The 15,380-nt window shown below is 44.6% G+C and overlaps 2 protein-coding genes across 8 annotated transcripts in view; both read right to left on the bottom strand.

Annotated features, from left to right (window-relative positions):
- The window catches only part of LOC109866716 (mitogen-activated protein kinase kinase kinase 20-like), a 55,538-nt gene extending 52,120 nt beyond the window's left edge, over positions 1-3,418 (bottom strand). The window contains exons 1-2 of one of the 2 annotated variants that reach the window (XM_031795199.1): positions 3,227-3,418; positions 1,246-1,439 (exon numbers count right to left, since the gene is read on the bottom strand). In XM_031795199.1, coding sequence (XP_031651059.1) covers positions 1,246-1,404 — 159 coding nt within the window. In that variant the 5' untranslated portion in view covers positions 1,405-1,439; positions 3,227-3,418. The remainder of the gene's footprint in view (positions 1-1,245; positions 1,440-3,226) is intronic. The other variant, XM_031795191.1, reaches the window with a different exon arrangement.
- Positions 3,419-3,759: 341 nt separating this feature from the next.
- Positions 3,760-15,380, bottom strand: part of LOC109866706 (rap guanine nucleotide exchange factor 4-like) — a 50,828-nt gene continuing 39,207 nt past the window's right edge. For all 6 annotated transcript variants that reach the window (XM_031795169.1, XM_031795171.1, XM_031795173.1 and 3 more), the window contains 10 exons: positions 14,950-15,096; positions 10,583-10,680; positions 10,091-10,216; positions 9,522-9,700; positions 7,487-7,577; positions 6,996-7,046; positions 6,670-6,757; positions 4,899-4,963; positions 4,746-4,800; positions 3,760-4,628 (listed from right to left, as the gene is read on the bottom strand). In XM_031795169.1, coding sequence (XP_031651029.1) covers positions 4,501-4,628; positions 4,746-4,800; positions 4,899-4,963; positions 6,670-6,757; positions 6,996-7,046; positions 7,487-7,577; positions 9,522-9,700; positions 10,091-10,216; positions 10,583-10,680; positions 14,950-15,096 — 1,028 coding nt within the window. In that variant the 3' untranslated portion in view covers positions 3,760-4,500. The remainder of the gene's footprint in view (positions 4,629-4,745; positions 4,801-4,898; positions 4,964-6,669; positions 6,758-6,995; positions 7,047-7,486; positions 7,578-9,521; positions 9,701-10,090; positions 10,217-10,582; positions 10,681-14,949; positions 15,097-15,380) is intronic.

The following is a 15,380-nucleotide window of genomic DNA, read 5'->3' as shown; positions in this document are numbered from 1 at the left end:
ACAGGCATATTAAATAGAATAAGTATGAAAAGGTACACCATATATACAAAAGTATGTGGACACCCCTTCAAATTAGTGGATTCGGCTATTTCAGCCCGTTGCTGACAGGTGTATAAAATCACAGAGCCATGCAATCTCCATAGACAAACATTGGCAGTAGAATGGCCTTACTGAAGAGCTCAGTGACTTTCAACGTGGCACAGTCATAGTATGCCACCTTACCAACAAATCAGTTTGACAAATTTCTGCCCTGCTAGAGCTGCCCCGTCAACTGTAGGTGCTGTTATTGTGAAGAGGAAATGTCTAGGAGCAACAACGGCTCAGCTGAAAAGTGGTAGGCCACACAAGCTCACAGAACGAGACCGATGAGGGCTGAAGCTCGTAGTGCGTAAAAATCATCTGTCCTCAGTTGCAACTCTCACTACAGAGTTCCAAACTGCTTCTGGAAGCAATGTCAGCACAGGAACTGTTCGTCGGAAGCTTCATGAAATGGGTTTCCATGGTCGAGCAGCACCACACAAGCCTAAGATCACCATGCGCAATGGCAAGCGTGAGCTGGGGTGGCGTGAAAATCGCCGCCATTGGACTCTGGAGTTGTGGAAAGCCTTCTCTGGAGTGATGAATCACACTTCACCATCTGGGTTTGGCGGATGCCAGGACAACGCTACCTGGCCCAATACATAGTGAACACTGTAAAGTTTGGTGGAGGAGGAATAATGGTCTGGGGCTGTCTTTCATGGTTCAGTCTAGGCCCCTTAATCTTAAGGCTACAGCTTACAATGACATTCTAGATGATTCTGTGCTTCCAACTTTGTGGCAACAGTTTGAGGAACTTGACTGGCCTGCACAGAGCCCTGACCTCAACCCCATGAAACACCTTTGGGATGAATTGGAATACCGACTGAGCCAGACCTAATCGCCCAACATCAGTGCCCAACCTCAGGTGTCCACATACTTTTGGTCATGTAGTATACATCAGATGTATTTTTGTCACTTACAAGAAATCTCCAGAATCAGAATCATCCATTCTTTAATTGGGCCTAATATGATCCCTCATTTGGCAATAGACGTTCTTTAAAGCATACAGCATGTGAAATTCTGTGCACAAAGCGAGGGGGAGTATAATGACTATGACTGATGGGTACCAAAAGTCACCACAACCCACTAAACGGGGTAGCAATTAAAATGATTACTACACCGACAATTAAAAAGTATATGAAAAGCCTCAGCAATTAGGACTCCTACCTCATTTTCGATCTTGAGCAGCTTTTTCACCGCCACCTCTTTGTCCTGAGGGATCCACCTGGCTCGGTACACGCTCCCGAAGCTGCCGCCGCCGCAGTTCTCGTAGAAGTGGATGTCATCAAACTTGATTTGCACGAAGGAGGCACTGAGAGGCAACATCTCATAATAACACTCAGCCCCAACTCAACGTCTGTCTGGAGGACCACAGGGAAGGAGATAGCGGAGGAGGAAAAATAAGCACAGAGCTCACTAAAAAGCAGTTAAGAACCGATGCTCAAATCTGTCATAGGCTTGTCCCCCCCCCCCAAAAAAAAACTCTGATTCCTCAAAGTAAAAGTCCTGCACCAGTGACACAACTGAGAGCAGCTGTACACTTGAGCACACCATTAGAGTGTGTGACTGGGAAGCTGGATGTGCTGCTAACAGTACCCCAGGGAGGCCTCTGTGTCATTGGCTATGTCTGCCCGGAGTGGCACCGTGATATCCCTGATCTCAGCCAGTGACTTACGGGACATTCAACGAGCCCGCCTGTCCCAGACCTACGCCACACAGTCACCAGTAAGCACTAAGTGAGGGTCCCAGGATCCTCTGCTTGTATAAGGACTATGGATGGCATCCCTGGCATGCATTCTCCCTCTACTGTGATCACTAAGCGCAAAATACGCACAGCCAAAGTCACCGACTGTTCCAGTAGAGTCTAGAGTGGTCTGTACAGTACATGTAAGGCTACAAAGCTAGACACAGCAGAGCTCTTAAAAGGGATTACATCCTCTAGTCTCCCATGAATCACTGCAAACTTTTCATGACACACTATCACTACACACTTGTTTTAAAAACAAACCCAAAAGGTGCTACACACCTCTAATTCTATATTCAAAGAACAGGGACCATGTCTTCCTAATGTATATAAATGAAAGTGCGATAATAGGTAGAGGGAACACCAAACCAACTTTTTGCCCACAGACAACAATTAACGCACACTTCCCTTTGTTTTTAAATATCAACCTAAGTGCATCTTGTAAAGAAAGAATCCCTTCATTACAGGAAATTGTAGCTCGGATATTGTTCAGAAGTTTCCCATTTACTGCTCAGCAATTATGGCTTTTAAGAGGCTGTTACCTGGACCTAAATCAGGATTGCTATCCAGCCCAGCAGGAAATGCCTCCATTGTCACAGAGGGGAGCCAATTCTCTCTACTGATTTACGGCTATTGATGCTATACTTAGCTTCACACCAATCTTTTCAGTACATGAGCAGCTCCGACATTTTCTGTAGACACTTAAGCACGAAGGATTACAGGGTTATTGGAGCTCGTTTTTGCCTGTCCTCACTGGAAAGTCAACACTCTGCCCCAGACACTAAAATTATGGACCAATACCCATGTGAACATATACAGGCAAGTGGATACCTGCCAGAGCTCTACAGATGAACATGTAAAAATGTAGCAGAAATAATCCAAATGTATTGAGTTAACCTCGTCTGCTTGACCCATTCATATCATCCCGGTGGCGGATATGATTGCATACTGTCCCCCATCAGGAAGTACAAACTTCAGCTCCAGAGTTTAAACTACCACCCGAAGCAAAACTAAATAGAAGTCTCACTGCTGTTACTTACATAATCAAAATGTCTCCAGGCATTTACGGTAAATAATTCAACCAGGAAATGGTCTATTTGTATGTATGCAGTTTAGACTGCATACATACACCACACACAAAATATGTATAGACTAGTGTAAATTGTGTTAAATATAATTTTGCAAGATTAAGACACTTCAGCAGCTCAGGATCAACAGGAGTTTAAAGGCAAGAATACCAATTTCCTCGATGACACGCATGAGACCAAAGCTTTTGCCAAACAGACAACTGTAAAACAATGGAATTTGTTATTCACAACTTTCAAAAAAGTATGTAATTGAAAACATGTAACGGCGTGTAAGCCTACTCACTGAAACATAATGCGATATTAGTACATAGCATACCTTTGAATTTTCCAACAAATACTAGAAACATTCAGTTTGACAGATCCAATGGGTAGCTTAACTTCTGCAGGTAAACATAGAACTACTGTAAAGAACCCACTTTCCTGGAAACCTGGCGTGACGTTTAGGATTTCCCCACACCGGGATTTCTAGTTACACAACTTCTTCCTTGACTTGGGCTGAGTGCTGAACGCTATAGAGAAATAGCCATAGACATTAAAACCAGGGAAGTATCCCAACATTTTTCAAAGAGCTTCACAAATTCTGACGACAACAGCGCCACTCAATGGGTAAAACCGGTACACCTCCAACGACACCATTAAAATGAAGCAGCAATCTATGTTATAACAACCAACACCTACAGGGAATCGAATTCGTTTTCCTATTATCAAAAGATAATACTATGACAGCATAAAAGTTTATTTGAAATATTATTTCAGGCTACTGTAAATATTTTTTCAGCTCAGCTCATAATTTGTTATTATACTAACTAATGATCAAAATAATCAATGAACAATTAAATGGACAGCAGATACATCGAATTCATTTTTAATATTTACAGAATACACATGGCTAAAATGTTTGCAGAAAACCGTTACCTTAGAGACTTTCAAAGAGGAATGTGCTCACATACTGTACATCCCAGCCCAACATCACAAACCATTGCATGCTGAGGCCATAATAGATATATGAACACATTGTACATGTGTAATAAAAAGCATCAAATCTGATTTAGAAAAAAAGATTGGAAACAACATCTGAATATCAGGATTTGGAATTTAGGAGGTTAGAGAGTGAAGTAAGAGCCAATGTTCCCACCTGGAAAAGTTATCCGTTTAACATAAACCTCACAGATTATTGTACAACAATCAAATGGATGATTATTTCCAAACGATAATTCGCTTTATAGATTGTGTCCTTTTCGTGGGGCTGGTGACTTCAAAGAATTAAATAGAGCTTCAGGGACATGAGAATGAGATGAATTTGAAAATACTTGGTGAAATTTAAAGCAGAGTGACTGCTGCCCATTGATAACAAAAATGAAAACGATACACAAAGGAAAACAAGCAGCAGAAATGATACTGACATTTGAAATACAGTTGAAGGTGGAGCCGATGAACTCTGCAGCTGTAGCTTACTTGACTATACTGCATGTATAATAATGTGAAGTTCCACGTAGCAAAGTGGATATGTGTGTGTACTGGTACAACATTGTTGGCAGTAGAGCAGCAGCATGTGACATGTCCCGTGTCTGTCCAGTGTCCGTCCAAGCTTCAGGTCCTGCGTGGTTCCAGTCTGTGGGAGAACTGAGATAGGGTTCTCTGGTTGTCAATCACAGTCAGCTGGCGCACATAGCTCCTCACGTCCAGGTGGTTCTTACTGGTCTGAGATGGTTCTGCACCTGAGAGACGATGGGAAAGCGAAATACCACCTTCCTTATAAACCATGTCCTGTATGCCCCAAGCACTTAGAAACCTTCCAGTCAAGTGAAGACTTAAAGATTGCTATGTTTACTTACTGAAAGGCAGACTTCTGCAGTATCTCACTATTCTCACTGTGTTAGCGATCATTCGCTGAAAAACAAGAAAACACAAAGAGATGTTACCATGATGAATTTAGACTTCCAATATAATATCATGTCAAAATCAATATCCTCAGGGGAGGGCCTTACCATTTTCTCAAAATTGACCAAACTGTCAATGAACGTCTTGTTTCCATCATGAGTGAAAGTCATGTCTGGAAAGATAATAGCAATATGATTGCACACACAGAACATAGACAAAAGAATAAGGATTGGAATTGACAAGAGCAAACAATATAGAAGCTAGTTACACTGTGTCCCAGGCTGACACTCCAAAAAGAGATCAAAACTTGCTGATAATAACTTCTTCACACAAGAGGCAGTGAGGACAAACCTCTCAATAGTCAATCAATAGGTAAGATAATGGGTAAAACAACATGGAGGGTCATGTAGACGGTGGGAGAGAGCTGTGTTGGGTAAAACAACATGGAGGGTCATGTAGACGGTGAGAGAGAGCTGTGTTGGGTAAAACAACATGGAGGGTCATGTAGACGGTGAGAGAGCTGTGTTGGGTAAAACAACATGGAGGGTCATGTAGACGGTGAGAGAGCTGTGTTGGGTAAAACAACATGGAGGGTCATGTAGACGGTGAGAGAGCTGTGTTGGGTAAAACAACATGGAGGGTCATGTAGACTGTGAGAGAGCTGTGTTGGGTAAAACAACATGGAGGGTCATGTAGATGGTGAGAGAGCTGTGTTGGGTAAAACAAAATGGAGGGTCATGTAGATGGTGAGAGAAAGCTGTGTTGGGTAAAACAAAATGGAGGGTCATGTAGATGGTGAGAGAGCTGTGTTGGGTAAAACAAAATGGAGGGTCATGTAGATGGTGAGAGAGCTGTGTTGGGTAAAACAACATGGAGGGTCATGTAGATGGTGAGAGAGCTGTGTTGGGTAAAACAACATGGAGGGTCATGTAGACGGTGGGAGAGAGCTGTGTTGGGTAAAACAACATGGAGGGTCATGTAGACGGTGAGAGAGCTGTGTTGGGTAAAACAACATGGAGGGTCATGTAGACGGTGAGAGAGCTGTGTTGGGTAAAACAACATGGAGGGTCATGTAGATGGTGAGAGAGCTGTGTTGGGTAAAACAAAATGGAGGGTCATGTAGATGGTGAGAGAGCTGTGTTGGCTAAAACAAAATGGAGGGTCATGTAGATGGTGAGAGAGCTGTGTTGGGTAAAACAAAATGGAGGGTCATGTAGATGGTGAGAGAGCTGTGTTGGGTAAAACAACATGGAGGGTCATGTAGATGGTGAGAGAGCTGTGTTGGGTAAAACAAAATGGAGGGTCATGTAGATGGTGAGAGAGCTGTGTTGGGTAAAACAACATGGAGGGTCATGTAGACGGTGGGAGAGAGCTGTGTTGGGTAAAACAACATGGAGGGTCATGTAGACGGTGAGAGAGCTGTGTTGGGTAAAACAACATGGAGGGTCATGTAGACGGTGGGAGAGAGCTGTGTTGGGTAAAACAACATGGAGGGTCATGTAGACGGTGAGAGAGCTGTGTTGGGTAAAACAACATGGAGGGTCATGTAGATGGTGGGAGAGAGCTGTGTTGGGTAAAACAAAATGGAGGGTCATGTAGACGGTGGGAGAGAGCTGTGTTGGGTAAAACAACATGGAGGGTCATGTAGACGGTGGGAGAGAGCTGTGTTGGGTAAAACAACATGGAGGGTCATGTAGACGGTGGGAGAGAGCTGTGTTGGGTAAAACAAAATGGAGGGTCATGTAGACGGTGGGAGAGAGCTGTGTTGGGTAAAACAACATGGAGGGTCATGTAGACGGTGGGAGAGAGCCGTGCTGGGTAAAACAACATGGAGGGTCATGTAGACGGTGGGAGAGAGCTGTGTTGGGCTGCACTGACCTTTGATCAGCAGCGGCATGAAGGGAATGATGGGCGGGTCCAGCTTGGCCACAGTGAGCCGGTACGCCCGGTGGTTCCTGGACGGGTCCTGTGGAAATACTCACACTGTTCTGAGATCTGCCACAACCATGTTAAGTGGGCACATCACAGTCACAGCCAAGGGTGGTGCAGCTCCATACATACATTGTTAGATGACAAATGACCATGCAAGAATGTGATGTTTCAATTAAATATTTGAATAAATTGGAGCTTTAGAAAGCAAGGCTAGAGACTATGTGAGTGGATGAATGGTTGATATGGGACTAAAAATAGTTTAGGGTACTCACCATTAAGCTTTCAAATTCACTGTAAAACTTCTTAAATTTGCTGGGTAGTTTCTGTCAACACAAGTAACAGGGAAAGTTAACAGACAGTTGAAATCATATTCTTGGGCAGATGCTAAACACATTTGAGTGTTGTTGGACAGACAGATGCACAATGTCAGACAGACAAGATGGACACAGTGACAGACACACAGAGTGACAGACACACAGTGACAGACAGGCAGAGTGACAGACAGGCAGAGTGACAGACAGGCAGAGTGACAGACAGGCAGAGTGACAGACAGGCAGAGTGACAGACAGGCAGAGTGACAGACACAGAGTGACAGACACAGTGAGACAGACAGACACACTGAGACAGACAGACACACAGTGAGACAGACAGACACACAGTGAGACAGACAGACACACAGTGAGACAGACAGACACACAGTGAGACAGACAGACACACAGTGAGACAGACAGACACACAGTGAGACAGACAGACAGACACCCACCTCCCATGTCTGACTCAGTCTGCTCACGGCTGGGTTACTCATGCCCATGATAATAGCGAAGAAGGAGTTGAGGTTCTTATACTCCTTACAGCTGTTACAGAGAGAAAGTAGTCCAGAGATGTATCAGTATCAGGTAACATGTTACGTGTGACTAATTTAAGTCATCACAGGGGGTCATGAAGGAAACCCTTTTTCCACATTTTGTTGATTGATCAAAGAAAAATACATCTCAATCTACATACAATACCCCATAATTACAAAGCAAAAACTTGTTTTTAGACATTTATACAAATGTATAAAAAATAATAATAAACAGAAATACCTTATTTGCGTAAGTATTAAGACCCTTTACTATGAGACTCGAAATTGAGCTTAGGTGCATCCTGCTTCCATTGATCATACTTGAGATGTTTCTACAACTTGATTGGAGTCCACCTGTGGTAAATTCAATTAAATAAAATTCGGTGCCAACCTTGCTAGACGCCTCAGAGATTTGGGAGAGGGCAGTGAGTACTCCCTAAACTTGAGGGAGGACAGGGAGTGCTTCTCACGGTCCCTAATCTTTGTCGGCTGGGTATTGATACACTATGTGCGTAGGATACCTACTGTTCGTGTGTATATGCGTATGATATCTACTGTTTGTGTGGAAGTATGTGCGCCGCTATAAAATGGATGTCTTTGTATTGTGGACTTCAGAACATTCTCGTGAATAAACATTTGACTATTGTAGGCTGGGCCTCTGTCTGTTTTCATTTCAACCAGTATCTTACAAATTCTGGGTTGCAGACAGAGTAGTTAATTGAAGTTCAGTTTATGAACATTGAGAACATAATTCTCACAACAAATGGTCACTCTGACAGAGCTCCAGAGTTCCTCTGTGGAGATGGGAGAACCTTCCAGAAGGACAACCATCTCTGCAGCACTCTACCAATCAGGCCTTTATGGTAGAGTGGCCAGATGGAAGACACTCCTCAGTAAAAGGCACATGACAGCCCGCTTGGAATTTGTCAAAAGGCACGTAAAGCGCACTCCGACCATGAGAAACACGTTTCTCTGGTCTGATGAAAAGATTGAACTCTTTGGCCTGAATGCCAAGTGTCACATCTGGAGGAAACCTGACACCATCCCTACGGTGACGCATGGTTGTGGCAGCATCATGCTGTGGGGATGTTTTTCAGCAGCAGGGACTGGGAGACTAGTCAGGATCGAGGGAAAGATGAATGGAGCAAAGTACAGAGACATCCTTGATGAAAACCTTCTCCAGAGCGCTCAGGACCTCAGACTGCGGCGAAGTTTCACCTTCTAACAGGACAACGCCCCAAAGCACACAGCCAAGACAATGCAAGAGTGGCTTCGGGACAAGTCTCTGAATGTCCTTGAGCCTCCAGTCAGACCCCGGACTTGAACCCAAAGCCACTCCTGCATTGAACCCGAAGCCATCTCTGGAGAAACCTGAAAATAGCTGAGCAGCAAAGATCCCCATCCAACCTGACAGAGTTTGAGAGGTTCAGCAGAGAAGAATGGGAGAAACTGCCCAAATACACGTCTGCCAGCTTGTAGCGTCATAACCAAGAAAAGTTGAGGCTGTAATCATTGCCAAAGGTGCCTCAAAGTACTGAGTAAAGGGTCAGAATACTTATGAAAATGCAATATTTCAGTTAAAGATTTAATACATTTGCCAACATTTCTAAAAAGCTATTTTTGCTTTGTCATTATGTGGTATTGTGTGTAGAATGATAAGGGAAAACAAAACTATTTAATCAACTTTAGAATAAGGCTGTAACGTAACAAAATGTGGAAAAAGTCAAGGGGTCTGAATACTTACCGAATGCACCGTACATTCAACCATTCACACATTTGTTAATCTTGACACTTAAACCTTTCCTTTAGGGATTGATTGGGAGGGTTGACTGTACCCTACAGCTAAGTGACACAGGTATGCAATTCTACTACTACAGCTCTGCAGTCAGGGGAGACCATGTGCGCGCAAATGTGCATGCATGAGAGAGAGAGCGACAAGTCAAGGGCCACTCACTGGGCAGCGATCTTGATGAACTTCTTGAGCAGCTGAACACGCTTGCTGAGCTGAGCACACAGACAGATCTCCGTGATCACCCACAGCTGAATCTCATTGAACCTCCTGAGGAACAGGTCCATGTTGGCTGTAGTCTTCTTGAAGTTCTTCCTCCCAAATGTATAGTAGATCAGCTCATGCTGTAGTACAGGGCAAGAGAGAAAGTCAATGACCGTGTCCCTGATAGTTTCCATTATAATGTATCACTATATTGGTTTAATAGTTAATAGTTGCCATCTAGAACCTTCTGAAGAAACCTTTTTGTTTCCAGGTAGATGGTTTTACATGGAATCCAAAACGCTTTCTTCAGAGTGTCTCAAAAGGGTTCTACCTGGAACCAAAAACGGTTCTACCTCCTATGGGGATAGCCAAATAGTGTAGGAAGACATAGCCTGCACCCAGAATGGCACACTATTCCCCATAGGGCAGGGGTTGAAAGTAGTGCAAGAAACATGTATAGGGAATAGGGTGCCATTTAGGTCACAACCATAGAATCAAGTCATTCCTAATTCGTCATTGGTCTGAGGCACCTCATGTACACAGTGGAAGAGTTCCCAGTCGTAGAGAGTCATCTGGTAGGCCAGGTCTTTAGAGCTCATCAACTCAAAGCTGCCCAGGGAGCCTGTGGAGGGTCCTTCCTGCTCTGGTAAGGGCATCTGAAATATTGCGCAAATGTAATATACTGTATAATTTACAGTTGTCTGTATATCATTCTTCATCATACAATTCACACTGATATGAAATACAGGACTGTTTTGATAGCTACAATGACAGCTATACAACTATAACAAGTCGAATTGCAACAGTAGCCTCAGGCCAGTGAACATATGTCAGTCAATTACAACAAATATATTCCATTAGAGAAACACAACATGAGACGCAACATGCTTCATAGTAACAGCTGCATGAGATGTAGCTTGTAGGAAAACCTCTGGGAATTAGTTGGGTGGGTCTGAATGCTTGTTTTTCTGCATTGTTAATTTGTTGGGCAATATGTTTTTCTGGGGGGGGTATTTACACACCAATGAATCCAGTTGATCCCTGGGACAGACAAATAGACGGCCGTTGATGCTGAGTGTGGAGAAGACGGAAATATCGTTGGGTTTTAGCACCATTTTATCTGAGGGAAAACAACAAACGAGAGATAATTAAAACATGATCCTATTAAATACAGTACATTACCATATTATTATGGTCTGTTCTGAAGTCGCATAACAAGGGTAAGGAAAAGATGGCGCTGCAGTGGATATCGACCGTTTTACGGGCTCCCGACCAATTCAAACCAAATCTTATTAGCAACATGGGCCAAATACAACAGTGAAATGCTTACTTATGAGCCCCTAACAGACAATGCAGTTTAAAAAACTACGGATAAGAATAAGAGATAAAAGTAACAAGAGCAGCATCAAAATAACAATAGCGAGACTACAGAGTCAATGGGTCACATGCCCCAAATACAACAGATGTAAGTAAGCACTTCACTGTAAGGTCTACAAGTCCTTAACCAACAATGCAGTTCAGAAAATTCCCCAAAAATTAAGAGATAAGAATAAGAAATAATTAAAGAGCAGCAGTAAATAACAATAGCGGGGGTTACTAATACAGAGTCAATGTGTCAATGTGCGGGGGCAGGGCACCACCGGTTAGTTGAGGTAGTATGTACATGTAGGTAGAGTTATTAAAGTGACTATGCATAGATGACAACAGAGAGTAGCAGTGGTGTAAAGAGGGGGGAGGGGGCAATGCAAATAGTCTCTGAGTAGCCATTTGACTAGATGTTCAGGAGTCTTATGGCTTGGGGGTAGAAGCTGTTTAGAAGCCTCTTGGACCTGGACTTGGCGCTCCGGTACCGCTTTCTGTGCGGAAGCAGAGAGAACAGTCTATGACTAGGGTGGCTGGAGTCCAACAATTTTTAGGGCCCTCCTCTGACGCTGCCTGGTATAGAGGTCCTGGATGGCAGGAAGCTTGGCCCCAGTGATGTACTGCGCCTTTCGACACTACCCTCTGTAGTGCCTAACGGTCAGAGGCCGAGCAGTTGCCATACCAGGCAGTGATGCAACCAGTCAGGATGTTCTCGATGGTGCAGCTGTATAAACTTTTGAGGATCTGATGACCCATGCCAAATCTTTTCAGTCTCCTGAGTGGGAATATATTTCATCGTGCCCTCTTCACGACTGTCTTGGTGTGCTTGGACCATGTTAGTTTGTTGGTGATGTGGACACCAAGGAACTCTCATCCTGCTCCACTGCAGCCCCGTCGATGAGAAAGGGGGCGTGCTCGGTCCTCTTTTTCCTGTAGTCCACAATCATCTCCTTTGTCTTCATCACGTTGAGGGAGAGGTTGTTGTCCTGGCACCACACAGCCACATCTCTGACCTCCTCCCTATAGGCTGTTTCATCTTTGTTGGTGATCAGGCCTACCACTGTTGTGTCTTCGGCAAACTTAATGATGGTGTTGGAGTGGTGCCTGGCCGTGCAGTCATGAGTGAACAGGGATTACAGGAGTGGACTGAGCACGCACCCCTGAGGGGCCCCTGTGTTGAGGATCAGCGTGGCGGATGTTGTTACCTACCCTTACCACCTGGGGGTGGCCGGTCAGGAAGTCCAGGATCCAGTTGCAGAGGGAGGTGTTTAGTCCCAGAGTCCTTAGTTTAGTGATGAGCTTTGTGGGCACTATGGTGTTGAACGCTGAGCTGTAGTCAATGAATAGCATTCTCACATAGGTGTTCCTTTTGTCCAGGTGGGAAAGGGCAGTGTGAAGTGCAATAAAGATTGCATCATCTGTGGATCTGTTGGGGCGGTATGCAAATTGGAGTGGTCTAGGGTTTCTGGGATGAGGGTGCTTATGTGAGCCATGACCAGCCTTTCAAAGCACTTCATGGCTACAGACGTGAGTGCTACAGGTGTAAGATGGCGCCGGAGCAGACGTTTACGTTCCCCCAGCAAATTGTGTTTTTTGTTTATTTATTTGCGTTGTTTGTAACTTATTGTTTTTACATATTTTGTACATAATGTTGCCGCTACCATCTCTTATGACCGGAAATAACTTCTAGACATAAGGACGGCAATTACTAACCACGGCTTGGTAGAATCCTTTTTTTCCTTTCACGACTCTGACGAGCCCGACGCGAAGGATATACTGCTTCCTCGGGAACAGGCCTCGATCCCCGTGATCTGCGTGAAGAGGAGGCGGAGAAAGAGGGGCCGAAGGGCGGGCTGCCTTCTGAGAATTCATAGGCTATCGAATAAACCCCCACTTCCCTCCATTCTGCTAGCAAACATGCAATCCTTGGAGAATAAAATCGATGAGTTACGCAGAAGATTAAACTTTCAGCGGGACATAAAAAATTGTTACATCTTATGCTTCACGGAGTCGTGGCTGAACGATGACAATATTAACATACAGCTGGCTGGTTATATGATGTAAGGGCAGGATAAAACAGTGACGTCTGGTAAGACAAGGGGCGGTGGACTATAATATTTTTGTAAATAATAGCTGGTGCACGATATCTAAGGAAGTCTCGAGTTATTGCTCGCCTAAGGTAGAGTATCACATGATAAGCTGTAGACCACATTACCTACTGAGAGAGTTTATCTGTATTCATCGTAGCTGTTTACATACCACCACAGTCAGAGGCTGGCTCTAAGACAGCATTGAACGAGCTGTATTCTGCCTTAAGCAAACAAGAAAACGCTCACCCAGAGGCGGCGATCCTAGTAGCCGTGGACTTTAATGCAGGGAAACTTCAACATTCACAAGGCTGCAAGTCCAGATGGATTACCAGGACGTGTATTGCTGGCATGCGCTGACCAACTGGCAAGTGTCTTCACTGACATTTTAAATCTCTCCCTGTCCGAGACTGTAATACCAATATGTTTTAAGCAGACCACCATAGTCACTGTGCCCAAGAATGCCAACATAGCCTGTCTAAATGACTATCGCCCCGTAGCACTCACATCTGTAGCCATGAAATGCTTTGAAAGGCTGGTCAATAGCTCACATCAACACCATCATCCTAAACACCTTGCACCCACTCCAATTCACATACTGCCCAAACAGATCCACAGATTACGCACTCTCTATTGCACTGCCCTTTCCCACCTGGATAAAAGGAACACCTATGCGAGAATGCTGTTCATTGTTCAACATCATAGTGCCCATCTAAGCACATCAATAAGCTCAGGACCCTGGGACTAAACATCTCCCTCTGCAATTGGATCCTGGACTTCCTGACGGGCTGCCCCCTGGTTTGGAGAGTATTTAACAACACATCTGCCACATTAACCATGAACACGGGGGTACCTCAGTGTCCACAATGACAGGACTGTAATGGAGCGGGTCGAGAGCTTCAAGTTCCTCGGTGTCCACATCACTAAGGAATTAACATGGTCCACACTAACCAACACAGTCGTGAAGAAGGCACGACAACACCTCTTCTGAAAATAATTGGGCCCTCAGATCCTCAAAAAGTTTTACAGCTGCACCACTGAGAGCATCTTGACTGGCTGCATCATCGCTTGGTATGGAAACTGCTTGGCAGCTACCCCCAAGCCATAATACTGCTGAATAGTTCATCAAATGGCTACCCGGACTATTTGCATGGAACCTTTTTTGCACCGACTCTCTTCCACTGACTTTACACACGCTCACCGGACTCACAAAACACACACATATGCATATTGACGCCACACACACACACAACACACTTTCCCACTCTTCACATACACTGCTGCAACTATGTTAATTTTCAATCCTGATTGCCTCGTCACTTTTACCCAGAGTCGTCCTCTAACTTTATTATCAAAGAAAATGGTCATAAATACTATGAAGAGGATGCACTCATGATAGCATTAGAACTGGCAATATTGCATCGATCATGACAGACAGGGGCATCCATCTTCCTCTGAATCCTCAGCAGAGAACTGGGCCCAGATTCTTAGCAGCAAAACAAATGCTAGTAAATAACAGACTTGTGGGCAATATGATTAGGGTCTCAGAGACAAAGGAGCAGTGCTTCAGGGCTTTATATTACTACTTGGTACGGGTGAAGCGCAGGTCAAACATAGGCCAGAGAAAGAGGTGGATCAGTACACTGGAATATCCATACAGCAAGTCCCAGCCGATGCCGGTGTAGAATCTTATGAGTTGAAGCAAGCTTGCAGCAATATTGCCCCAACCTTTTCCCTATGCTGCAGGCCATGGCCCTCCTGTCCCTATACTGAGCATACACCGGGTAACTGAAACAGACCAATCCAGCACCAGCACCCAATCATTTCTAGTAACTCAGGCCTGATTAATGAGCTTCATAGCATCTGTAAATAGCAGGCCATGTGTGGAAAGACTGTCAACCACCATCGTTTGATTAGCGTATAGCTGTGGCCCTTTTCACCTCCGGCCGAACTGAGGTTGACCAGGAGAAGGTCCTCCGCTGACCCCAGCTTGTCGGCCACTGCGCTGATGACCTCGCTGACCGAGGCGGCCATGGGGACCCGGATGGTGGTGTAGGTGTGGTCGCTGCAGTACACTTTGAACAGGACTGCATGGGGAGAGAGCACAGAGCACAAGGGTTGAAGGATGGGTACTGGGAAGACAGATCAGAGGCCAAGCGCATCAGCCTTGTCATGGTAGAGGTTCAAAACAGATTAGAAAACACTGTGTGTCACTCCTGGCTGCAAGGCCAAAAGGCTCATGACTGCTAAACTGTGCTTTTCTATAGCATATAGCTAGCTCTCGTCTAACGCATATCCTGCATGCTTTCACACACACACACACACATACATACATATACACACAGTATATATTTTTTTGAATTTTCATTGT

Source organism: Oncorhynchus kisutch, linkage group LG2 (assembly GCF_002021735.2).
Source record: "Oncorhynchus kisutch isolate 150728-3 linkage group LG2, Okis_V2, whole genome shotgun sequence".
Lineage (NCBI taxonomy): Eukaryota > Metazoa > Chordata > Actinopteri > Salmoniformes > Salmonidae > Oncorhynchus > Oncorhynchus kisutch.
The sequence above is the reverse complement of the archived record's forward strand: the minus strand, read 5'-3'. Positions and strand labels throughout refer to the sequence as shown.